Source organism: Cetorhinus maximus, chromosome 9, assembly GCF_964194155.1.
Source record: "Cetorhinus maximus chromosome 9, sCetMax3.hap1.1, whole genome shotgun sequence".
In the NCBI taxonomy this organism is placed as follows: domain Eukaryota; kingdom Metazoa; phylum Chordata; class Chondrichthyes; order Lamniformes; family Cetorhinidae; genus Cetorhinus; species Cetorhinus maximus.
Window position 1 is genome coordinate 2961506 of NC_135887.1, and position 27830 is coordinate 2989335.

The 27830-nt window shown below is 45.7% G+C and overlaps 1 protein-coding gene across 1 annotated transcript in view; it reads right to left on the minus strand.

The window, feature by feature from the left end:
- Positions 1 to 27214, minus strand: part of wscd1a (WSC domain containing 1a) — a 95975-nt gene extending 68761 nt beyond the window's left edge. Inside the window, exon 1 of the mRNA XM_078547809.1 lies at positions 26522 to 27214. Coding sequence (XP_078403935.1) covers positions 26522 to 26951 — 430 coding nt within the window. The 5' untranslated portion in view covers positions 26952 to 27214. The remainder of the gene's footprint in view (positions 1 to 26521) is intronic.
- Between the last annotated feature and the right edge of the window lie 616 nt (positions 27215 to 27830).

Genomic DNA, 27830 nt, shown 5'->3' on the forward strand with positions numbered 1-27830 from the left:
ATAAAGAGATTGTGGAACCCTGTAAGTTATACAGAACCGGGAGTCACCATTACTGATTGAAAAAACATGTTTGCAACTGAGGCTCATTTACAAGGTTTATGAAGTTGCTGATGAGCCGTCCAGTAAATGTGCTCAGAAATTAATTTCCATCCCTATTTCCAGGCTTAGGAAAGCTGAAAACAGAATATTGCATAAACCTAAAGGCAGATACTAAGCCTATATGTCTCTTCACAGTGAAGAAGGTTCCTCATCCACTCTTAGTCAAAGCCAAGAGTGATACTGAACACTTTACAAGGGGTCATCTCTCCAGTAACCATACTGACAAAGTGGTGTTCTGGAATGGTCACAATACCAAAGTCTAAAGGTCCAATTAGAGTTTGCATGGACTCAACTCAATTAAACAAGTCAATAGAGCACGAGATCCACCCAATGGCATCAGTGAATGAAAGTTGTGCCAAAATAGCAAAAAAGCGCCCTCTTCATAAAATTAGATGCTAACAGCGGCTTTTGGAAGTTGCCCCCGGACAAAGAATCCAGACCATTAACTACTTTTATCACTCCATTTAGCTGTAATTGTTTTAACAGGTTACCATTCAGAATTGCTTCTAAAACCAAGATATTCCAAAAGACCATGTCTCAGATCACTGAAGGTATAATACGCCATATGGATGACATTCTGGTACATGGTTCATCAAGAGAAGTATATGACTGTCGGGTGAAAGCAGTCACGAGGTCCTACAAGAAGCAGGTTGACATTAATCAACAAATTTGAATTTTCAAAGCCTATGATAAAATTCTTAGGCTACATTGTGCAAACTTCAGGAATTACGGCCAACCCACAGAAAGCCAAGGTCATTAGCGAGTTCCCACAACCTAAAAACATCACAGAATTACAAAGATTCCTTGGGATGTGAATCAAGTTTTTTTTTTAATATATTGATTCATGGGAGTCAAGTAAGTAAGTTCCTATCAAACTGAGTTGAAATCAATGATCCATTCTGATGGCTGTTGAGACAAGGTCAACAGTGCTGGAGCATGGTCCAGCAAAATACTTTTGACAATATCAAAAATCTCTTAATTTCACCAGAAAATCTAGTGCCCTGCGATCCATAGTTGCCAACAATTGTAGCAGTGGACATATATGTACCGGCTTGTGTGTAGTGTTGTTTTAATTACAAAGAGATGGACAAAGAATACCAGTTTATTACGTATCAAGATCCCTCAGAGGACACAGAGAAGAGGTAAGCAGCCATTGAGAAAGAAGCATTAGCAGCCACATGGGCCTGTGAAAAGTTCTCTGATTACTTCATGGATTAAGGTTTAAAATTGAAACCGACCACAAATCTTTGGTTGCTCTTCCTACCCTAAAGGATATTGCAAAAATACTGCCTAGGATTCAATGTTTTAGACTGAAACTCGTGAGATACGATTCAGTTACTGAGTATATGCATAGGATGTACCGGTCAACAGCGGATGCATTCTCAAGGATACTAGTGGAAGGAGTCAAATTGAAGATTTAAATTTTATTGAGGAAGTGGAAGCATATAATTTGCTCATTGCTGAACAGCCACTGAGAAAAGATTACAATCAATTAAGCAAGCACAATAGCAGGATGATGGTTGCATCAAAATAAAAGAGTACTGCCAGAATGGATGGTCGATTTATACTCCTAACAACTCAGTACTTTGCCAATACTTCAAACAGAGAAAACATCTCACAATCATCAATGATTTATTGGTTTTTAAATGACAGACTAGTCATCCCTAAACCATCTTGACTCAACATTCTCCAGAAAATCCATCAAGGTCGCTTGGGAATAGTGAAATGCTGAACAAGAGCCTAGCAGTCAGTCTGGTGGCCAGGCATCAGTCACTCCATTGAAGAGTTAATGATGAATTATCTGACACGTGCAGTGAATATCCAGCAGCAGAGCAAACCACAGGCACCCTCCACTTTTCCTGCAAGGCCACGGCAGCGCCGGGGAATGGATTCATTTGAGTTTAAAGGCAAAGTTTTCATCATCGTCATTGATGACTACTCCAAAAGGCTTTAAGTGAGGAGACTGCACAGCACCATGGGGGAGGCAGTCATTACATCACTAAGAAGAATCTTTGAGACACGTGGCATCCCAGACGTTGTGGTGTCAGACAACGGATCCCAGTTTGCTAATGAGCTGTTCCATAACTTTGCGCAGTAAATATGGTTTCATGCATGTGACAAGTTCACCTAGATATCCTCAGTCGAATGCAGAAGAAGGAAGGGGAATTCGAACCATCAAGGAATTGATAAAAAAGAATGAGGATATTAACTTAGTCCTTCTTAACTACAGAATCTCACCACTAAAAAACAGGTTCTTGCTATCAGAATTATTGATGGGAAGATGGCTGTGAACACAACTTCCAGCTCTACAATGAACACTACAACCTAACATTACCTCAGATGGCGGTGAGAAAGTTAGGAAGTGTGAGGAGCAACAAAGAGACAGTCAAGCTCGTAATTTCAACTTCAGGCACAGAGCACGAGACTGGAAAGTTCTACAGCCCAGGGAAAGTGTGTGGATAGGAGATTAACAGCAACAGAAAGAAGGAATTGTAATGGAAAGAGCTCCACAACCAAGATCTTATAGAATTGAGATGGACCAGGGAAATATCAGAAGGCTTGATCTCATTGGGAAGGAAACCAATGGAATCTTGGACATACTATTTAGATCCAGATGGAGTCAAGGAACCAGAAGGAAGTAGAAAGTCTACAGCCAGCCAGGAGGAAGACACTCCTATCGAACAGTGAGAGAGTGCAGTTCATCCTCAGCCTTGAAATAAAATCAGGACCAGGCCAGGGAGATTGGTCAAGGCACCACAGAGACTAACCCTCTGAAGTCCGAGACTTGTGGGGGAGATATAGGAGCATGTACATGGTTGGGATAAAGAGTTGTGGGGAGATGTAAGAGGATGTACATGGTTGGGATAAAGAGTTGGGGGGAGATGTAGGAGGATGTACATGGTTGGGATAAAGAGTTGGGGGGAGATGTAAGAGGATGTACATGGTTGGGATAAAGAGTTGGGGGGAGATGTAGGAGGATGTACATGGTTGGGATAAAGAGTAGGGGGGAGATGTAAAGGGTTAATATCTGATACTGATGTAACTATGATGCAATGTCACATGACTAAGGGGTGAGGTGAGAAGCTGAAGTACAACCTCATGTAGAGTATTGAGATGTTGATAGAGTTGTAAATAAACAAGAATGGTTTTTACAAATAACAGTCTATGGGGAAGTGTGAGGTCATGCACTTTGGTAGGAAGAATAGAGGCATAGGCTATTTTCTAAATGGGGAGAGAATTCAGAAATTTGGAGTGCAAAGGGACTTGGGAGTCCTAGTCCATTTCTCTTAAGGTGAACTTGCAGGTTGAGTCGGTAGTTAGGAAGGCAAATGCAATGTTGGCATTTATTTCGAGAGGACTAGAATATAAAAGCAGGGATGGGCTGCTGAGGCTTTATAAGGCTCTGGTCAGACCACATTTAGAATATTGTGAGCAATTTTGGGCCCCGTATCTCAGGGTGTGCTGGCCCTGGAGAGGGTCCAGAGAAGGTTCACGAGAATGATCCCAGGAATGAAAGGCTTAACATATGAGGAAAGTTTGAGGACTCTGGGTCTATACTCGATGGAGTTTAGAAGGATGAGGGGGGGATTTGATTGAAACTTGCAGAATACTGAAAGGCCTGGATAGAGTGGACGTGGGGAAGATGTTTCCATTAGTAGGAGAGACTAGGATCCGAGGGCACAGCCTCAGAATAAAGGGAAAACCTTTTAGAACAGAGATGAGGAGAAACTTCTTTAGCCAGAGAGTGGTGAATCTATGGAATTCATTGCCACAGAAGGCTGTGGAGGCCAGGTCATTGAGTGTATTTAAGACCGAGATAGATAGGTTCTTGATTGGTAATGGGATCAAAGGTTATGAGGAGAAGGCGGGAGAATGGGGTTGAGAAACTTATCAGCCATGATTGAATGGTGGAGCAGACTTGATGGGCCGAATGACCTAACTTCTGCTCCTATGTCTTATGGTCTTATGGTAACATTCTTAGAGTAACAGGCAAAACATAAAGAAACTCCATCTAGACCCTGAACGCAAGGTGAAACAAACATCTTCTTTGTGACTCAAATAATGTACCAGAATTTCTTGTCTTTCCCACCATGATCTGTCTTATCACTTTTCTCTTGGTCATTCTTCCTGACTACTTATGTTTTCAGATTATGTCTGCATCAGCAACTCTTTTGCACATTTACACTCTAACTTTGCTGGAAGTGTACTTTAGATTGAAATCTGGCTTTACTTTGGGGATTGAGGAATAGCTTGTTGGAGACAGAATCTCTGCTCACCACCCGTCCAAACAACACCATTGATGCAACAAGGGAGGGTCACAGGGAGTCCACACAGTGTCCATGAGAGTAACTCGGTTTAGGATTGGTGATGATATGTCTGATACGACGAGTGTAGCAGTCCGACTGATGGCAGAAGTATTCCCCAGCTGGGAAACCAGGTTGGGATCATGACACGTGACCCCATAGAAACCTTTGCAATTTAAAAAAATAATCTATTCAAAATAACCCGTTCAAAATATCAGGGAACTTAGGACTTCTTTACAGGGAAGGGAGCCAGAACCCTCATGGAACCTGCTACTAGAGCTAGTTTAGGCAGCTCATTAGTCACTCTTATTTGCTTCCTGTTCCCAGTACAGGTTTATGATAAATGTTAGGTCTTTCCATCAACTCTGACTCTTTGCTGAACCCCGTTTTGTCTTTCTTGCTTCACCTTGTCAAACGCTTTCTCATCGCCTGTGAAGCACTGATTTTTAATTTTGTTCACAAATCGTTCATAAGCATTCCTCCGTGAGTCCTAATTCCTGCTTCTAAAGAACTGTCCCTCTTAACTCCTCCTTAAATTTCCTTTTCATTATTTCTATTATGATTTTTAGGACCAAGTCACAACATGCATCAGGAGACTGACGGTGCTCTGTTCATTAAATTCTGTGCCCTTTGAATTTTTTTGGAGGCGGGTAGTGTGGATGTGTTTTGAATATGGATCTGGTAAAGTCCATAGGTCAGATTCCCGAGCTGCAGATCATGAAGCAAAGTTGGGCCCTTTTCTGCAAAGATATCTGCCTTCCCTAATCTGCCTTGCTTGCCTTTCCTACGTTTGTAAACTCCATAGCATGCTCAACCTCTGCTGTTGCTTTACCACAGAAACCAGCAAAGCAGTAGAACAGCAGGACCACAGCTCCTGCCAGCATTCTTTCTTATTGCTGCTTGGTAGCGGTATTTCTATTCAACATTGGGCCTTCAATACACTAACCAACAGCAAAAAGCGAATCAAAGTTGTTGACATCAGCTCACAGTTTTGAGACACGAGACTAAAGATAAAAACGCTGGGTTAAAAGAGGGGCACTAAATTTGTCAGGGGCAGGAGCACAAACAGGCACAAAAGGGGCAAAGCAAATCGGCAGCCCATTTTACAACGCACTGAATTTCCCCTCCGAATCCAATGGGCAGAGTGTAAAACCCAGATGCCGATTCGCTATTGCTCATTTCGCGTCACAGCCCAAGAAATGTTTCACCTCCCATAGTGACAGTGACACAAGAAAAATATACCCATGTAAATTTCAATGATACGTAATTTCAAGGCTGTAATCTCACGTTGAAAATGATCTAAATACAGATGGACACCAAATTCACTGAACTTCTCTCTCTTGAAAGAGGAATGTGTCAATACTGCCCCTGTCATCTATTCTATCAGATGTTCCCATCAAAGATGTGTTGGATGGCGTTGCAAGGGTGCCAATAACTCAAAATCGGCAATTTAAATAAAATTGCACAGTAGACGTTTTTGATTAAGAATCAAATTAACAGATAATTAAAAATTAAGAGTTGAGTCTGTAAAAATGTCCTTAAATACAACATTGCCCAGGGTAATGCTAAGCAGCCATCCTGCTCTAAGGCCTCTTGTACGTTATGACCAGTTGCTAGGTGATATGTGAAAGCGCCAAGGGTGTTTTATCCATTAATCTTCTCTCTTACTCATTTTCTACCAGGAAGCATGTGAAACTTTGTCTGCACCCTGCCTGAGTGACACAGTGAGGCTGGAGATGCGTTTTGGATGCGAACACTCCAGTACACAGCCCCACCACATTGTATTTGAACCTCCCACGTAGCAGAGCATGATTTTTACACTGCTCATAGTAACACATATGTCAGGGCACCGTTAAACTAAAGAAAAAATAAATCAGTTGTAGTTTCTGCAAGAGTTCTTCTGATTTCCTGCGGTAAATAAGCAAAAGTTTGGAAAAAATTATACAAACAACAGAATATAAAGTTTCTTGGTGGTTTGGAGAAATTATACAAACAACAGAATATATAATTTCTTGGTGGTGGTGGGGTGGAAGGTTTATGCTGATTTTCCACTATAAGTTAAACAATAACTTGCATTTATGTAACACCTTCAATGTAAGCAAAAAAAGTCCCAAGTCTCTTAACAAAACAATAATATATGCTAAATGATACTTGCTCATCTTTCTCAAACTATCTGTAACCTTCGACATAGCTGACCACACCATCTTCCTCCAATGCCTCTCCTCTGCTGACCAGTTGGGTAGAACTGCCCTTTTCCGGATTCATTCTTATTGATTTGTAGCAGAGAGTTACCTGTGATGGCTTCTCTTCTCACTCATTATTATTACCCCTGGAGTTCCTCAAGGATTTAGCCCCTTTTATTTTCTCATCTACAGGCTAGCCCTTGGTGATATAATCCATAAACATCAGTTTCCAGGAGTACACTGACGACACCCCACTCTAATTTTATCACCCTAAAAACATAAATGACACCAAGCCATGAAGGGAATGTCAGGACAGACGACCAAAAGCTTAAACAAAGAGGTAGGTTTCATATCTTAAAGGAGGCGAGAAGTAGACAGCGTATTTGCCGATTCCCGGGTCCAATGGCGACCCGGCAGTCTGTTTAAAGAAAGGCCTGGCAGCCTCCTGGAGGCTGGTGACAATGGCCAGTTCGAGGGTGCATCACAGGGGGTCGGCTGAGCAGGGCAGGGTCTGCCCCAGGAGCAGGGCCAGGCTGCAGGGTCAGCCCCAGGAGCAGGGCCAGGCTGGAGGGTCAGCCCCAGGAACAGGGCCAGGCTGCAGGGTCTGCCCCAGGAGCAGGGCCAGGCTGCAGGGTCAGCCCCAGGAGCAGGGCCAGGCTGCAGGGTCAGCCCCAGGAGCAGGGCAGGGTCAGCCCCAGGAGCAGGGCCAGGCTGCAGGGTCAGCCCCAGGAGCAGGGCAGGGTCTGCCCCAGGAGCAGGGCAGGGTCAGCCCCAGGAGCAGGGCCAGGCTGGAGGGTCAGCCCCAGGAGAAGGGCCAGGCTGGAGGGTCAGCCCCAGGAGAAGGGCCAGGCTGCAGGGTCTGCCCCAGGAGCAGGGCCAGGCTGCAGGGTCAGCCCCAGGAGCAGGGCCAGGCTGGAGGGTCAGCCCCAGGAGCAGGGCAGGCTGGAGGGTCAGCCCCAGGAGCAGACCAGGATGCAGGATAGGCCAGCAGGGTGGGGGCCCAATGCGCCCCTCGTTTTTCTGATGATTGCCTTGCTGTCCTCCTCGAGGAGGTGGCCGCACGGCAGGAAGTGTTGGTCCCCCAGGATGGGAGGAGGAGACCTGCCCACATGACCAAATGTGCCTGGGAGGAGGTGGTGAGCTCCCGCGACGTGGTGCGGTGCACCTGGATCCAGTACCATAAGCAGGCGTACTATCTTTGTGTGACTGATCAGCAGTAGCGGGGAGAGGAGGCACTGGAGGCCTGATATGGGTCACTGTTGTTGGGGCACGTCCATGTGCGAATTGCCGCAATGAATGATCTTTGTTTTTCAGGAGATGAATGCTCACAATGTGTCTGAGAGTTTGAGGACTGGAGGCGGCCAGGCTCACCTGCTGATGTTAAGCCACTTTGAACAGGAGGCCCTGGAGCTTGAGAGGCGCTATGCACCCAGGTCCACCGGTGTCGGTGAGGCTGGGGTGGGACAGCCAGGGTATTTGAGGCCAACAGTGAGAACGGCTCTGTCCTCCCAACATCCATGGCGCTGATGATTGTTTAATTTGTTATTGTTGCAACATTGCTGGGTCACAGACTGATAGAGTCAGAGGTGTGAGTCATAGAGAAAGGTCCTCCGGCCCTTCGAGGATGCGCGGGTCAAACACTTTCCTAAGTCTCCTAATCCCATTTCCCAGCACTATGCCCATGGCCTTGTTAACCATATTACATGTTAGGAGGGTTTCTGGATCCACCACCCTTTCAGACAATGCGTTCCACATTCCCAACACACTCTGTGTGCAAAAGTTGTTCATCACATCACCTGTAAACCTCATGCCCCTTACCTTAAATCAATGCCCCCTGGTTACTCATCCCTCCACCAAGGGGAAAGTTCCTTTCTGTCGACCCTGTCTATGCCCCTCATAAGTTTATACACCTCAATCATGTCACCTCTCAATCTCCTCTGCTCCAGGGAAAATAACCCCATTCTATGCTATCTCTCCTCGCAAGTCAAACTCTCCAGCCCAGCCAACATCCTGGTAAACGTCCTCTGCACTCTCACCACTCCAATCACATCCCTCCCGTGAAGCTCATTTCAGAACAGCACGCAGAACTATAGCTGTGGCCTAGGCAGCGTTTTCTGCACTTGGAACGTGACCTCCCTGCTCCTATATTCTAAGCCTCAGCTAATAAAGGCAAATATGGCATTTACCTTCTTAACCACCTTATCTACCTGTACCACTACCTTAAGGGACCAGTTGACATATACACCAAGGTCCCTCTGATCCTCGTTACTTCCCACGGTCCTACCATTCATCGTGTATTCCCATGCCTTGTTTGTCCTGCCCAAGTGCATCACCTCACACTTATCCACATTACATTCCATTTGGCATTCATCAGCCCATCTGACCAGCCCGTCTATATCTGCCTGTAATGTAAGGCTATCCTCCTCACTAAAATAAAAATACCTGGAAAAACTCAGCAGGTCTGGCAGCATCTGCGGAGAGGAGCACAGTTAACGTTTCGAGTCCGTATGAATCTTCAACAGAACTAAGTAAAAATAGAAAAGAGGTGAAATATAAGCTGGTTTAAGGAGGGGGTGGGACAGGTAAAGCTGGATAAAGGGCCAGTGATAGGTGGAGATAGCCAAAAGATGTCATAGACAAAAGGACAAAGAGGTGTTGAAGGAGGTGATATTATCTAAGGAATGTGCTAATTAAGGGTAGAAAGCAGGACGAGCAAGGTACAGATAGCCCTAGTGGGGGTGGGGTGGGGTGAAGGGATCGAAATAGGCTAAAAGGTAGAGATAAAACAATGGATGGAAATACATTTAAAAATAATGGAAATAGGTAGGAAAAGAAAAATAAAGTGGCAGGCATAACTGGGGCCCATACGGGTACCCATAGCCACATCTTTTATTTGGAGGATGAATTTCTCCTTAAACTCCTCACTTCCTCCAAATAAAAGGTGTGGTTATGGGTACCCACATGGGCCCCAGCTATGCCTGTCTCTTTATGGGGTATGTGGAACATTCCTTGTTCCAGTCCTACTCCGGTCCCCTCCCAGAACTCTTTCTCCGGTACATCGATGATTACTTCGGTGCTGCTTCATGCTCTCGTCTGGACCTGGAAAAATTTATTAATTTTGCTTCCAATTTCCACCCCTCCATCATTTTCACATGGTCCATCTCTGACACTTCTCTTCCCTTCCTTGACCTCTCTGTCTCAATTTCTGGTGATAAACTGTCCACCAATATTCATTACAAGCCTACCAACTCCAACAGCTACCTCGACTACAGCTCCTCACACCCCGCTTCCTGTAAGGACTCCATCCCATTCTCTCAGTTCCTTCGCCTCTGTCGCATCTGTTCTGATGATGGCACTTTTAAAAACAGTTCCTCTGACATGTCCTCCTTCTTCCTTAACCGAGGTTTTCCACCCACGGTGGTTGACAGGGCCCTCAACCGTGTCCGGCCCATCTCCCACGCATCCGCCCTCACATCTTCCTCTCCCTCCCAGAAACATGATAGGGTCCCCCTTGTCCTCACTTATCACCCCACCAGCCTCCGTATTCAAAGGATCATCCTCCGCCATTTCCGCCAACTCCAGCATGATGCCACCACCAAACACATCTTCCCTTCACCGCCCCCCCCGGCGGCATTCCGCAGGGATCATTCCCTCCGGGACACCCTGGTCCACTCCTCCATCATCCCCTACACCACAACCCCCTCCCACGGCACCTTCCCATGCAACTGCAGAAGGTACAACACCTGCCCCTTTACTTCCCCTCTCCTCACTGTCCAAGGGCCCAAATACGCCTTTCAAATGAAGCAGCATTTCACTTGCACTTCCCTCAATTTAGTCTACTGCATTCATTGCTCCCAATGCGGTTTCCTCTACATTGGAGAGACCAAACGCAGACTGGGTAATCGCTTTGCGGAACACCTTCGGTCTGTCCCAAGCATGACCCAGACCTCCCTGTCGCTTGCCATTTCAACACTCCACCCTGCTCTCATGCCCACATGTCCGTCCTTGGCCTGCTGCATTGTTCCAGTGAAGCTGAACGCAAACTGGAGGAACAGCACCTCATCTTCCAACTAGGCACTTTAAAGACTTCCGGACGGAATATTGAGTTCAACAATTTTAGATCATGAACTCTCTCCTCCATCCCCACCCCCTTTCCAATCCCCCCTTTTTTTTCCAATAATTTATATAGATTTTTCTTTTCCCACCTATTTCCATTATTTTTAAATGTATTTCCATCCATTGTTTTATCTCTACCTTTTAGCCTATTTCGATCCCTTCACCCCACCCCACCCCCACTAGGGCTATCTGTACCTTGCTTGTCCTGCTTTCTACCCTTAAGTAGCACATTCCTTTAGATAATATCACCACCTTCAACACCTCTTTGTCCTTTTGTCTATGACATCTTTTGGTTATCTCCACCTATCACTGACCCTCTATTCAGCTCTACTTGTCCCACCACCCTCCTTAAACCAGATTATATTTCAACTCTTTTCTATTTTTACTTAGTTCTGTTGAAGAGTCATACGGACTCGAAACGTTAACTGTGTTCCTCCCCGCAGATGCTGCCAAACCTGCTGAGTTTTTCCAGGTATTTTTATTTTTGTTTTGGGTTCCCAGCATCCGCAGTTTTTGCTTTTATCCTCCTCACTAGTTGCCGCCCCACCAATGTTCGTGTCCATTGGTTCTGGAAGTTTGAGTGCAAAAGGAGCCAGGGGGAAAGGGATGAAGTGTGTCACAGTGTGCACGCTAACTGATCCACTGTCCTTGCTCATTTCAGCATCAGCGGAGCAGGGCCGGGAGGAGGAGCTGCAGATGCCCCTCTCTCACACCTGAGGGCCCTCGAGTCTCACCTCTGTCACACCATTTCTGCCAGGCAGGCACCAGCGCAGATACTAGCACATCGGTGGGCATTGGAACATCGGCTAGTGTCCCGGGGCACAGTGGTGAGGGCACTTCACAGTCGCTGGAGGAGCTGGCAGAGACAGAGAGTGCCTATGGTGCCAGCAGTCGGAGGGCTGCAGGGGACCAGGCACATGCTCAGTAGGTGTCTGATGATGTGCCGCTGGAGTCGTCCGCGATGCAGCAGCTGCAGGAAATGCGGCCGGGTGTGCGGGAGCATCTGGATGTGATACATGAGGCTATGCTTGGTTTGGTCTCCGTGGTGGAGGAGTCCACGTGGAGCATCACTGATGCAATGAGCCTCATGTCAGAGCATCATGCTTCCTCCATGGAGAGAGTGGCGACTCTCATGGAGATGGGCTTCCAGGAGAACAAGCAGCTTCTCCTGGGGTTATGCTCGGACCTGCAAACCCTCACAGCGCCAGTGGCCACAGCTGGTCAGTGCCAATGTGGGAGATGGTGTTGGCTTCAAGTTTCCCAGCTCGTTGCCCATCCATCCACGGTGAGCAGGGAGGTCCAATGTGACCTCACGTCAGCGCAGCAGCTGCCTGTTGTCTCTGCGGGCTCCTCTCAGGGTGCAACGGATGAGGGCACCAACTCCTCCACCCCTCTCCCAGTGACCGTAGCATCTAGTGAGGCTGTGACGACTGGGGAGATGCAGCTGTGGAACTGGCAGCTCCCTCCCAGGCGGGGCCAGCACAGGCTCCAAGGGCCACAGGACGACCGCCAAGGTCATCGAGGCCAACAGGGCAGCAGAGTCAGCAGCTGTCTCAGATACCACTCCCAGCGAGGGGGCAGCACCAAGACGTAGCACCCGGAAATGTAAACATAAAGCATCTTAGGCACACCACGGGTTTCTCACTTGTGCTTTTGTATTGGCCCAAGATTAGGTCCTTATCATTTATTTTTGCTTGCTTACAGTATTGTTTTGCAATTGGGAGAACATCTGAAGTTAAGATTAAAAATCAGATGCGTGACCATGGCTGAGGGGGGTTCCTTTGTTCTGCATGTGTATGTTTAAGATAAATGTCTTGAGTGTTTGTTTGGACATTCAAGTTTATGTCCAAAGCCTTAGTTCCTGCTGATGACCAGGCAGATTTAGCACTGAGGTGCTGAGTATGGAAGCGCCAGGCAAGGCTGGTCCCCCTGATCCATTTGTGTGGAGCTAGCTGAAGGTTCATTGGATTAAAGCCTCCCGGGTGATCCTGCCTCCCTGGTGTAGTCCCGGGTCAGCGTTTAGCCCCTCATCATTCCCCTGTCCTCATCCCCAGAATCAGTGCTGGACTCATCGTGTGCAGCCGCAGACACTGCATCAATGTCTTCATCGTCCACTGTGTCCCCCCTTTCCAGCACTAGATTGTGTAGATCGCAGCATGAACCACTATTACTGGAGTGCGCCCCCTGAGCAGTCCAGTCATCGGAAGCGCATCTTGAGAAGACCGATGGCTCTCTCCACCACAGCCCTTGTGGTGCCGTGGCTCCTATTGTACCGCTGCTCAGCTTCTGTTCTTGGATGGCGGAGAGACGTCATGAGCCACCTTCTGAGGGGATAGCCCTTGTCACCCAGCAGCCATCCATCCAGCCGGGCTGGAGCACTGAAGAGCACCAGCACCTGGGAGTGTCTGAGGATGTAGACGTCGTGGGAGCTGCCTGGGTACCTTGCACAAACTTGTAGAATCTGCATCCTGTGATCACACACTATCCGCACGTTCATGGAGTGGAAGCCCTTCCTGTTGACGAAGGCACCGGGCTCACCTGCTGGCGCCTTGATGGCCACATGTGTACAGTCTATAGCACCCTGGACGCGGGGGAAGCCAGCAATGGCCGTGAAGCCTCTGGCTCGCTGTGTCTGATTTGCCTGGTCCTAGCAGAAGTGGATGAAGGTCAATGCCCATCTGAATAGAGCGTCTGTAACCTGCGCAAGTGTGGACAGCTGATTGGGAGACACCGCAAAGATCACCCACCTAACCCTGGAAGGAGCCAGAGGTATAGAAGTTGAGGGCAGCTGTGACCTTCAGAGCCACTGGCATGGGGTGTCCACCCACACAGTTAGGGGAGATCTCAGGGCCAATCATCTGACAGATATAGTTGACTGTCTCCCTTGTTAGACGGAGCCTCCTTCGGCACTGCACCTCAGACATATTGAGGTAGTTGCTTCGCCGCCTGTAAACCCTGGCAGCAGGATAGTGGCGTCTTCTGTGGCCCCTTCCACCTTGGACAACCTCTTGGCCCTGCACCCCTTGTGCCTGTGCCTGGCCTCCCAAAGGTGGCTCCCCTGGAGGCTGAATGTGCACTCCTGGCCTCCTCCTTATTCTATCCCTCCCTTCCTCCTCAGAGGAGCTGCCTCCAGTGGACATGTCAGATCCCATACCCAGGCTAAGGAAAGCTCCGGAAAGCTGCAGGCCCGCTAAAGATTCCTGACTGCAGAGGGCTGACCTGAAGGTTCAAAGTACACAGAAAGCTGCTGGGATGCATTATGAACTACTGCAGATCACACAGGAAAGTTTAAAAAACTTTCTCCAATAAATACTCCACAAAGCAGATTGACACCCCCACTGAGCCCTCTTATCCCACCTGTGGCTGAGGTTCATAGAAAAATCTCTTACCCTCCTGCCCGTTGCGCCCGTGCGCCAAACCGAAGATCGCATGTGTGTCTAAAAATCGCCGTTGATTGACAAATAAAAGGCCTTAACTAGCCCATTAACTAGTGGGCGCGCGTCGGACTTCAGCGAAATATCACAATGGCGTGCGGTGATTTTACATACGGACATGAGGGTCTCGCCACCCGCACATCAAACTGAAAATTCAGCCCTTTGTTCCAGGAGCCAGTCACACCGCTTGGGTTAGGCAACACTTTAGAGTTGGTAAATGGTCAGAAACGGGAGGATGTGACAGTGCGTCAGGCAGGTAAGAGGAGCCAGCCATGTAGTGATGGAACAGCTTCAGCACCTGCCTTCGTCAAACCGGTACAAGGTGCTTGCTACCTGTGTGGATAAGGAGAAGGACTGCAAGGTGGATGAGCCGACTGACCATGGAACCATGGCGAAGGATGCCATTCAAGTGGGGGGAGCAAAGAGGCATGTGGTAGTGATAGGAGACAGCATACTAAGGGGGATAGATGCTGGTCCTTGCAGTTGAGGGCATGAGCCCAGACAGCTGTGTTGCTGCCCAGTGCCAGGGTTCACGATATCTGCTCAGAGCTGGAAAGGAATTATAGTGGGAGGCGGAGGATCGAGTGATCATGGTCCATGGAGGTACCAACGACATAGGTGAGACTGGGAAAAAGGTTCTGCATACAGAATATGAGGAGTGAAGTACTAAATTGAAAAGCAGCACTTCAAAAGTAAAAATCTCTGGATTATTACCTGAGCCGCATGCAAGTTGGCATAGGGTAAATAAAATTAAAGAGATGAATGTGTAGCTCAAAGACAGGTGTGCAAGAGGTGGGTTCCGGTTTGTGGGGCACTGGCACCAGTACTGGGGAAAGTGGGGGCTGTACCATTGGGACAGTCTACACCGGAACCGTGCTGGGGTGAGTGTTCTTGTGAACTGCATAACTAGGGAAGTAGAGAGGGCTTAAACTAAATAGTTGGGGCAAGGGTTCAAATTTGGGAAGATGTGGCAAATCAAAGTGTAGAGACAAGGCAAGAGAGAAAGGTATTAATATTGGAAGGGATAAACAGACCTTGACAGCAAGGGACAGAGTACAAATCTAAAAGTAAGTCAGCAGATAAGGCTAGAGGTTACAAAAATAATAAAGGGACAAAACTAAAGGCTGTCCATTTGAATGCATGTAGCATTCAAAATAAAACGCAAATAGAGAGCGCAAATCGAAATAAATAAATATGATCTGATAGCCATTACAGAAACATGGCTGTAAGATGACATAGGCCAGGACTTGAATATTGAAGGGTATATGACATTTCGGAAGGACAGGAAGCTGGGAAAAATTGGAGGGGTGGATCTGTTAATTAATGATGGTATTAACGCAATAGAGAGGGATGACCAATGGTCAAGAAACAGGATGTAGAAGCGGTTTGGGTAGAGATGAGAAATGATAAAGGCAAGGAGTCATTTGTGGGAGTGGTGCACAGACCCCCTAACAGTAACCACACAGTAGGACAGGGTATAAAGGAAGAAATAATGGGAGCTTGCCAGAAAGGTACGGCAATAATCATGGGAGATTTTAATCCACATATAGATTGGAAAAGTCAGATGGGTAAAGGAAGCCTAGATGAGGAATTTATAGAACGTCTTTGGGATATTTTCTTAGAACAGCATATTCTGGTGCCAACCAGAGAGCAGGCTATATTAGACCTGATACTGTGCAACGAGATAGGATTGATTCATGACCCATTATGAAGGTGCCCCTAGGTAGCAGCAATCATGATATTATTGAACCTTACATTCAGTTTGAGGGATAGAAGAGTGGGCCTAAGACTATGTATTTTAACCTTAAATAAGGGCAATTATGAGGGTATGAAAGTAGGGCTAGCTAAAGTGAACTGGCAAATGAGGCAATGGGATAGGTCAATAGAGATGCAGTGGCAGACATTTAAAGGGATATTTCAGAGGACACAGAACAGATACGTTCCAACGAGAAGGAACAATTCTAAGGGGAGGATCGACAATCGTGGTTGACTAAAAAAGTTAAAGATAGTATCAAACTTAAAGAAAAAACATATAATTGCACAAAAATGGGTGGCAGGTCAGGAGATTGGACAGAATATAAAAAGCAACAAAGAATGATTAAAAGATTGAGAAGGAGGGAAAATTAGAGTACGAGAGAAAGCTAGCTAAAAACATAAACACAGATAGTCAAACTTCCTATAGCTATTTTAAAAAGTTAACAAAGTGGGTGTTGGTCCTATAGAAAGTGAGTCTGGGGAATTAATAATGGAAAATAAGGAGATGGCAGGTGAATTGAGCAGGTATTTTGCATCGGTCTTCATTATACAGGATATAAGTAACATCCCAGAAATAGCTGTAAATCAGGAAATGGAAGGGAGGGAGGAACTCAAGAAAATTACAATCTACAGGGAAATGGTACTGAGCAAATTGTCGGGCCCTGATGGACTTCATCCTGTAACGGCCTTAAAGGAAGTGGCTAGTGAGATAGTTGATCCATTGGTTTTAATTTTCTGTAATTTCCTAGGTTCGGGGAAGGTCCCATTAGATTGGAAAATAGCTAATGTAACATCTTCATTCAAAAGGGGAGAGAGACAGAAAGCAGGAAATTACAGGCCAGTTAGCTCAACATCTGTCATTGGGAAAATGTTGGAAGCTATTATTAAACATGTTATAGCAGGGCACTTAGAAAAATTCAAAGTCATCAGTCAATATGGTTTTGTGAAAGGGAAAACATGTCTAACCAATTTATCGGAGTTCTTTGAAGAAGTAACAGGTGCAAATGATAAAGGGGAACCGATGAATGTACTATATTTAAATTTCCAGAAGGCATTTGATAAGGTGCCATATCAAAGGTTATTGTAGAAAATGAAAGCTCATGGTATAGGGAGCAACATATTGGCATAGATGGAAGATTGGCTAGCTAACAGGAAACAGAGTAGGCATAAATGAGTCATTTCCTGGTTGGCAAGATGTAACAAGTTGTGTGCCACAGGGATCAGTTCTGGGGCCTCAACTTTTTACAATTTATATAAATGACTTGGATGAAGGGACCAAAGATATGGTTGCTAAATTTGCTGACACAAAGATAGGTAGGAAAGTAAGTTGTGAAGAGGACATAAGGAGGCTATAAAGGTATATAGATAAGTTAAGTAAGTGGGCAAAGATCTTACAAATGGAGTATAATGTGAGAAAATGCGAAATTGTCAATTTTGGCCGGAAGAAAAAGAAAGCAGCATGTTATTTAAATGGTGAGCGATTGCAGAGCTCTGAGGTGCAGAGGGATCTGGGTGTCATAGTGCATGAATTGCCAAAGGTTAGTATGTAGGTACAGCAAGTAATTAGGAAAGCTAATAGAATGTCATCATTTATTGCACAGGATTGGTCTCCTTATTTAAGGAAGGATGTAAATGTATTAGAAGCAGTTCCGAGAAAGTTTACTAGACTAATACCTGGAATGGACGGGTTGTCTTATGAGGAAAGGTTGAACAGACTAGACTTGTATCTGCTTGAGTTTAGAAGAGTAAGAGGTGACTTGACTGAAAAATATAAGATCAGGAGGGGTCTTGACAGGGTGGAGGTGGAAAGGATGTTTCCCCTTGTGAGAGAATCTAGCAGCAGGAGTCACTGTTTAAAAATAAAGGGTCACTCATTTAAAACAGAGATGAGGAGAATTCTTTCCTCTCAGAGGGTCCCGAGTCTTTGGAACTCACTTTCTCAAAAGACAGTGGAAGCAGAGTATTTGAATATTCTTAAGGCAGAGCTAGATAGATTCTTGATAAGCAAGGAGCTGAAAGGTAATTGGAGTTAGGCAGGAATGTGGCGTTGAGATTACCATCAGATCAATTATGATCTTATTGAATGGTGGAGCAGGCTCGAGGGGCTGAATGGCCTACTCCTGCTCCTAATCCATATGTATGTATGGATCTCCAACCAAGCCTTCACCAAGGTTACCCCTGTGATAGATTCTCACATCCCCAATGGCACTGAAAACCCTCAATCATGTCTTCATCGTTGCAGGACATCATTTCTCCAGTGTCCTCTCCACCCTCACCCATACAAAACTAAAACTCATTCAGGACTTTGCAGGCTGCATCCTATCCTCCATAAAGTTTCCTGGGTATATCAGTCGTTTGTGAGGGGTCTCTCTGTACTGCACTTTCTATCTTAATAAATGTTCTTTTAAGAATGTGGTCACCATAAAAATGCCTTCCACAATTGCATCCCAGATGATGCAATTTCGGATAATTTAATTTTATCAGAAAAAGAAACTGGTCAGGCCAATCCTGTAGATTATACCAGTGTATGGGAAACAATCACCAAGCATCAGAAACAATTCATGTACATCATTCGGCTATTAGGCAATTAAATGATCAAATCATGGAAACTTTAACTTAGATTGTACTTGTCAGACACCGTAGGTGCCTTTGTGCATGTGTTATGAAGTTTGTTGTCCAAAATTCAAATTAAGTGCCCCTCTCTCAGAAACTGGCTTCTGAAAGATATTGCTGTATTTAAAGAGTCTTGGAGATAGAAGGATTTGGGCATTTTTGATGTATAGTTAGTTATTGTTTTGACCTAGTCACAATTGACAAAGCAGTAAGACAGTACCCTAAACAGGAACGCCGACTTAATTCTGAGAAAGATTGTAACCTGTAGGGACTGGCCAGTTAAATCCCCTTCTGAGAAATATTTATCTAACTTTAGTTTGAAAGGTCAGCAATCTCCAGTTCAAGAAGTTTAATTGATTCATCTGTGCAATCCTGATATGAAACTATTGTACTATTCAAAAAGACTCTGACAAATAGTTATTACTGTTTCCTCTGTAAAATATTCTATCAGAATCAGTCCTGCCTGACTGATACTAATTACCTTCTGAAGTGATCGTAGGCTTATGATGGAAATGATGGGCTGAATAAAATGAGAGGGCAGGTGGCTCGTTCCCACTGACCTCCCCCACCCCCTACACCACCACCCCCCCGCCCCCAAACCGGAAGCAAAGTTGGCGTGGAGCCAACATGCTTCATGTCTACCCGCCCCGCAGTCATGAAGTGCCGCGGGGCAGCTAAGCGAGGACCAAGTGGGACTTCCACCCCTCACTGGGAAGTCCCACCCTCTGAAGCTGCTGGCCAATCGAATTGGCCGGCAGCTCCATAAGTTCCAGCAGCGCCAAAAGCGTGCTAGTGGCAGCTGCCAGCATTGCAGGAGAAGAAAGGATCCCTGGAGCAAGTACGTCCCGGGTCTTGGGCAGGGAGGGTTTGGATAGGTCAGGCCAGGTCAGGTCGGGTTGGGTTCGGGGCGGGGGGTTGGAGAGGGGGGGGGGGTGTGTGTGTGGCAGGGTGGAGGGGAGGGGGCGGGTTTAAGGCTGCAGGTGGGTAGGAATGAAGGGGGGTTTCAAGGGTCCTCTAGGGGGTGGAGATGGGGTGGCCTGCGATCAGCAAGGGGCAGCTCCTAAAAAGCAAACTCCCCCCACCCCCCACTTCCTTCCCACCCTTTGAAGAACCTTAATGTTTTTTTAATGAGCTATCCTCTCCTGATCAACCGCCCATGTCAAAAAACGTTTTATGGTGTGGGCAGCATATTATCAGGGTCAATTATCTTGATAACAAAACTGATTGGCCCTTGATTACTTGTTTGAACACGGTGGGCAGGCTGCCAGTTTTGGTGCCCCTCCCACCCGTATTTTGGGGGTGAGCTCGGGGATGGACAGGATGGGGATGGGGTGGGGTGGGTTGAGCACATAAAATACAGCCTGATATGTGTAATCCAGAGTCAATATTGCAGGTCTATTGCAGGTCATGCTATCCCGGAGCATCTTATGCACATCATCACACTTTAGTTCGTAGGAGGCACAGGTTTCCTATGGGAATTATCTTCTGTGTTGGAGTGAGGAGAAAGTATACGAAGCAAGTAACACATCCATCGCCTCTAAGCTCACGGATGTGAGCTGCCTCCCATTCTATTGCCTTCATAGTGATCATCCTCACTATTGAAGCCCTCACTGGCTTTTAGCCAGGATCTAGATGACGAATTATTTGGCAAGAATGAGACTGATGCTATTTTATGTCTGTATTGAGGTAGGCTCTGTTTCTGTTGCCTAACTAATTATTTGTTCATTTCTTCTTTGGATAACACAGCGAAACATTTCTTTGAGAAAACACTAAAGAGTAAATTCGGCAATTCCCCACTCACAATGCAGAGCTGCACGGAAGAGTATAGGCTGCAAAATCAGCCACCAGCCTTGTAACCCTATCTCCAGTCTACACTCTCTTCAAACCGAGCACCCTGCACAGAGCACAGGTCTGTTCATTTTACCCTTACGCTGGAAATCTGGTTTGGGCCATCATGAGTGTTAGGACTTTTCTTCAGAAAGAAACATCGATTTGCAACTCCCTCAAAAAAATTGTACAGACAACCCTAAAAGTATGAATTAATCAATCAACGAGTGAATTATGACTTTCATTCAAAATATTTAGTTTTATGGGGTCGGTGATACAAAATAACTTGATTCAATGGCCGGGATTTTCCCTGCCCGCTGGCGTTCGGTTGCGTGAGCAGGCAATATGGCGAAAAGGCCAAAAATCGGTTTCATGACGTTGTGAAGCCAGTTTGGGATTGTTTGCTTAACCCATCGATGGAGGGCCGCTTTCCCCGTCATCAGACATCAGGAACCTCATTGGCGTATCATTATAAGGCCAGCCAGCCGGACTCACTCCCCACGCCGCTGGATCGTCCGCCCACGTCGGCAGGAAAAAACATTGACCTGTTTCACAACAGCACTTATAAGGCATGCACTTAGCAGGCTGCACATCGCTCGAGGTTTGTTTGTCTACCATGAGTCAGGCAGCAGTCATCAGCGCCAGGCTTCGCAGACAGTACAACATCACTTTTAGGGGGGCTCACGGGCAGGTCTCTACCTACCAGACCAGCCGTATGTGGGGGGCTTTTTAACGGCTGCAGGTTTAGGGCTTGCTAGGGGAAGAGGGAGAAGTGGCCTCAGGCAAGGGAAGAGGCTGCAGAGTGGGGGCTATACTGGGAAAGGGGGGGTATCCCAGGGTGTGTGTGGGGCACATGTTGATCTGTGCAAGTGGCCTCAAGACGGTGAGGGCTGAGGAGGCAGTCTCCAGAGGAGATGAGGCCAGATGGAGATGTGAGGGTGTGTATGTGCGAGAACAGGTGGTGATGTCCCTTGAGCTGGCAATGAGTGAGATGCCAGTGAATGTGCGATGGGCTTATGAGTGTGTGAGCTTAAGAGTGATGAGATGGTTGCCTTATCCTGGCTGCACGGATGAGATCATTCATCCTCTTTCTGCACTGGATGGCCAACCTCTTCTGTGCAGCATTGGCTGTGGTGATCAGTGCCACCACCTACCAACCCGAAGTGGTAATGTTGTTGCCCCTCCTGCGGCTGGAGCGGGGGTAGAGGACATAACAGCGGGGCCTCCAGAGCATCCAAAAGGAGCTCGAGGGCTTCAGTCTTCTTGCCTTTCAGGGCCATGTGTTCTTTGCTGCAGTCCTGGGCTGGAAGCACTGAGCACGGCTGTACTTTAAATGTGGTGCCTGGTGTGCTGAAGCGACGAGGCGACGGCGTGGCAGACGAATCAGAGCCCGCCCGCCATCGATACGTGTCCTGGGAATGCATAATTAATGCGACAGGTTTAGGACGATGCAGCGTGAAAAGCCGCCATTACAGCTGGCGGGTAAAACACCGTCCTGACCCTTGTTTAAAAATTCAGGCAATAAGATTCCACCCAATGTTATCGGGATTTCAGCAATAATTAATACTCAGCATGTACAATTTTCAAACAATTTCTGTTTCAGCTGTGAAAAAAAAACATTCAACAGCACGGATATCGGCTTTGCCCTTCCAAACAGCTGGTTTCTTGAGAGCGCTGTAAGCTGTTAGCAAGGGTGTCACTGCTGGTACTGCACAGAAGGAATAGCCAGCGCATTAGAATACATCAGCCTAAGAGTAAACTTTGATGCATGACTAAATTCTGTTTGAGGGCTACACAGTGACTTATTGATGTGCCACTTTGACAAACTTGGCTTGAATCAAAATTACACAGGGGCAGTTGAAATGGGGACGCATTGACTGGAGCAGAGGCAACACAAACAGACATGGGGGAGGAAACAGCTAGAGCTGGCTGGCGGGAACTCCCCTAGCGCAGCCTTAGCAGGAGCAGGCTGGGGTAAGAGCAACTGGAGTGGAATCAAGCAGGAGAAGGTGGAGTGCATTGGGGAGACAAGTCACTTAACTACATTTGATCACTACTGAAGCATGGGCTACACGATTGGATGGCTTCCAACGCGGTCAAATTAAGTTCAGTCCAAGGGCTGGAGCAGAGGCTTTGCAAGGGCTGCTGTTAGCCTGCAGGCTACATCATATGGCACCACTGCATCAAACAGACAGAGTGAAACTCTGAAACTGAGATTCGAGGAGATATCAGTCTTCAGATATCCTTGCAGTAAAGGGTGTTCAGTAATTTTAATAAAGTACTAAACATGTTCAGACTGCTGTAACTAATATTGTATATACCTGTTAAAAAAAAGGTCAAATTTTAGAGACCCATTTTCTAGGTCAAAAGTCTGGGGGTCAACTTTTACATGGTAATGTTTCTGAGGGATTGATGGGCATGATTGATTTGGACTCAAAAAGACTGTTGCAATAGAATAAAGTAAAAACAAACAACACTAAAGAATTCATATTAATGCAGTTACATTTATTTTATAACCTTACAAACTATATGCATTTCATCTAACTCCATAGAAATGTATACCAGAATGAAATAACTATAAAACTTCACTTTGAAATCATTCAGAATCACTCTGATTTTGAATCTGAATCACCGAATCATTTTTCCCAGTCGCCTGGTTGTTTAACATCATATGGATCTTCCTAGTCTTTCATCATCAGTAGCTACCAGTAACTTCAGCATCATCATTCCACAAGCAATCATCCTTGGCACCATCGAGCACATCCGATATTCCACATTTTAGATACATGGGTCCTAATATTGTCGAAAAAACATTTCTATGACCCACTGGCACAAGATTGCTAATGAGGGTGCTTGCATATTTCCACCTTTAGTGAATGTTTTCTCACCTTCCAACATCCAATTGTTCCACATCTTTCAGATATGGTCCTTGAGAAGTTTATTTAGCCCACACCCATGGGCTGAATAACACTCAAGACTGCCAGGAATAACCGCCACATCAGTGTTGGTTGAGCTCTCATCACAGGTTACATCACCAACAAGGCGGGATTTGAACATGTCCCAGATAAGCAAACCATTTTCTTTGCTTAGTCCTCCTCTCAAATTCCAGGTTTCATTGATCCATTTCTTGGAACCATCTACATCCACGCAGCTTTTCTCATGGACAGGGGTGACAATGCCTTTCTGAAATTTCCCTTTGGGGAGGGCTTTGTGCTTGAATATCACCCGCGGTTTTAATTTTGTGCCATCCCCTGTACAAGATGGAACCACTGTGAGCCATGCCTTCTTGTGGCCAGTCCTCTTTACAAGAACTGTTTCTTCATCAACCTTGGGAACGATCTTGCTTGCTGGCAGGTTGAAGTTCATCGGTGCCTCATCCATATTTCCAACTCAGGCCAATCGATACGCATTCTTCTCTTAATGTCAGATGGCAAAACAGTGGAATCTGATGATTTTATCATTGAGTTCAGGTTGCAGACACTGTGGAATTTTTGTTTTCTGATTCTTTTCATGAATCTTGTGCACCACCCTGCATTGACCTTGAACTCTGGAACAAAACCTTTCTCGACTTATCTGAGGCTGGAGAGTCAGATGGCTCCATAGGTGATAATATGACCATTTTGCTGATGCCTGTTAACCCATTCTTCCACTTTATTTCTCTAGTTTAAATCGAGCTGCGCACTTGTTATTTTTTCTCCAAGGTGTCATGATAGATCATTTGGTACACAGTTGCCTTGTCAGTTGGCTGGGAGATTGCCAACAGAATTGGAAAGGGGAAATCGATAGATTCCTACACGTGCCTTTAAATTAATGAACCTTGGTAATTACGGGTATGTAATTATTAATCACAACGCAGTTTGATCCCTGAGAAACTAGGGTGAAATTTTACGCAAGCCATATGAAAACTTACTTTTCTTTCTGTCAAAATCACGGAGCTGACTTTTACACAAGATCGACCTTCACAGAAGTATATATAATAATTCAAAAATAGACAAAAATTAAGTGTTTGCTTCTTGTCCCAATTTTGAACAATAACATACACCAGCATAAGAAAAATGTAAAACCTTTAATTTGGTTAGAACAAGAAAAAGACCAACAGTCCATTAAATTTGAAAGCAAATACCTGTCAAATGTACTTAACACTTCACATATAACCCAGTGGCACAGAAGTATGCGAGAGCTTAGATTAGTGCTGTGTGATTTTGAGGGAATCCATCAGTTAAGGTCCTGATTGTTGCAGTTCTTTCCCAGGCCACTTACTCAAGAGTCCTGTGGTACTGGGGCACTCCAAACGAGGGGAGAGAAAAACTGACATAATTTGTCACACCCCCCACAGCAACGTTCTGGTCAACCAGCAATGAAGCCCAATCAGGGGCAGTCATGGAGAAATGTAGCTCAAATTACTGCCCCTCCAGCTGACAGCTGCAACTCATCTTCCTTGTGGGGAAAATATAAACAGACATCATGTACATCAGGGCAAAACACCCTGGAAACAAGATGCCAGCTTAACCCACATAAGTGTATAATCATCAGCAATGAAGACAAACCAAGCAGGTCAAAAGCAAAATGAAAACTATTTTTTTAGGATCAACAAAGAAGCCAAATAATCTTTCCCTTTGGGTGAAGCCGGGAAGTAAATGAACAATTCTTCTCCTGTTCCTCTTTTTCAGATCTTCCCACCCTCCCCAGTCATTTGTACGATCCAAACGTGTGTTCAGATGAAGAGGGCTTCTTGGGGCATTCAACTTTATACCTCCAAAGTACCCACGCTATGAACATTTCACAGGGAGTGATTTTCACCTTCACTGCCTGGCTGAAAATGTGGCAAAGTGGGTCGCCCACCTATTTTCGAACACACTTGATTTTCATCCTGTTTTTCATTTCAATAAGATGAAAGTTGGACAGGTAACACAACTGGTGTGCAATCTGTTACATCAGATTAGCAGCCAGGTGATGAAGATGAAAACTACCCTGCACTTTGGTAAATGAGTCTTGAATCTCAGCCTTGACCACCTTTCCTGAACTCATTCCCTAACAAATAGTGTCAGCAACCCGTCTGTTAATAAGGAGCCAATGAATCAGGTCTCCAGTCTCCAGACCATCGGAGACCAGACTTACGACCCAAGATGTGCTTCAGGATCCCGCAAAAGTGCTAACACACTGACTCTTTGAGAATTTCCCAGGAAGTTTGAACTTCCGATGGTCAATCCCCCTGCTTCCTGGGTCCCTCCAAAAAAAGTCTCCAACTCTGAGTTAGCCGTAGACTTCGGACAGTTCTGACTTACTTACCTGAATAGTTACCCAAGAACTGTTAGACAAAAAAATCCTCGTCTAACTCCTCGGTAACTATACAACTGACCCCTCAATCACTCACACTGATCACCTCCGATTCCCCCCCCTGACTCCACCCCACCATGAGACCCACCTACCATCCTAGCCAGCTGCCACCCTACCCAAATACCACCTTCCTCATCTACCACCCTACCCACTTACCCATCCACTAACACGCTGACCACTTATCAGAATACAAAACACTTACCAGAATATGGCAGCTAATGCCATGAAAAGGGGGCATGGTTTCTGCATCGATCCTCTTTGCCACTCTATGCAAGGATTCCTGTGCTGATAGAGTTCTTCTGCATCATGGATTGGAAGTCAGAGCTTTTTCAACATATGCAGGTTAATGGGTAGTTTTCTACCTGATCGGCATTGGACAAAAGGGTTCTAATTGTGTGAAATACACCCCAATATCAAGCATAACAGATTTGCCAAGCAGTTGTCAAGGAAGCAAAGCACATACAATGATTAAAAAAAACACTGGCAAACCCATGTGACCATTTTGGCAACAAATGCACTAAAAAGATTAAAGTACACATGCGTACCGTACAATAACCCAATGATGGTGTCCATTACATACTTTTTGTTTGCTAATCAATAATACAATTTGCCATATCTGGATTTCCAGCTGACAGAGTGGACAACACTTCCCTACATCCTACAGACCACCAACACCATTTCATGGCTCACCTTAATTCAGTTCTGATTTTCCTCACATAAAAAGGAATATTTCACTATTTGTAGTCTGTTGAAATTGTAATATACACAAAAATCAATGAGCAAGTTAAAGGAAAACAGTCACAGGAATAAGAGGGAGAAAGTAAAAATGAATTAGCGTTTAAATGATCAATACCTTTGCTTCCAATTGTTTTCTTTACTGTTCCAATCTCCAGTCTTTGCCTTGGCTCTTGTTCCTTCACAAAGCTGCTAAACCACCTCCTTCTCAAATGACCAATTTCAGGATGTCCTGATATCAGCCAACGCGGTCCAAATTTCCTATTCAGCACTGGCTCATCCCACACCCGCACGCTCACTGGCATTTTGGACTTGTGCTTCATGCTGTATACTGTTTCAGGGTCAGGCATAGCTTTGTCTAGGACAGTTGTGGCAGAAGCTGGCACTGCCTGGCTGTTGGAGACACCACGCGGGCCCAGTTGTATGGAAAACCCTGACCGCTGCAGGAGCAGCAGGCTGCCAGCCATCAGGTAGGCCACGATGAGGAAAACGAAAAGTATGGGTGTCCGCCGGAGAAATCTCTGTAGTCTAACAAAGGGTTTGGCCATGCCCTTTCCCCCTAGCTTCCACCTCAAGCGCTGTTGGACTTTGAGGCTGTGGGAATCATTCCATCCTTTTGAAGTTATCCAAAAAACTGCATTTTGTTAAACGCGCACTTCCTTCTCTTTGACAGGCATCAGGGAGCAGCACACATCACCGCGTATAAATCTGTGACAATTCCAAACATTGAAAAAATACTGCTTCTGTACTAGAATCCTCTCCTTTCAGATAGGTGTTTAGCCAATGCATGGTGAAGACTGGGCGGAGGAATAATGGGGCAGACGAATGAGTCCAAAAGGAGTTATGTAACCTAATGAGAAAAAAAAGGAAACATTTAAATTTACCCTAATTTCTGTCCAGTTATCCACTTCTTAACAATAATTAACTTACAATTAGTTTAACATGTTTTACCATGTATAAGCTGTAAAGTCTAACTATTCTGGATGATTTGTACAACATGAAATAATCATGACTTCACAGATACAAAATTCACTGTATCATACTGAAGTTAAGCTCCACTAATGATCCACAAAATGTGGCTAAAATGAAATCAAATGCATCACTAGTTTTCAGGTGACATCTATTGGTTCTGTAATGAACTTTGGCCAAGGATGACAGGAGAGGGTGTTTGTGAGTTCCACTCTTATGTTGTTGGGAATGGTACCAAGAGCATGTTGAGTGCTTTCCAAATAGGAACAAGTCAAAAAAGAATTGTCAGGCCTCCATTAACTCTCAAGCACTTCCTGGAGTCAGTAGAGAATAGTCCACGGCTTTATAACGTGTTTATGATCCTGCTACAGTTAATGCTCAAAGGAAATGTTCCCATTAAATGGTGGTGGTGATGGGGGAGGGGGGAGTGTGGTTAGAAGGCCTTAAAAACAGAGAGG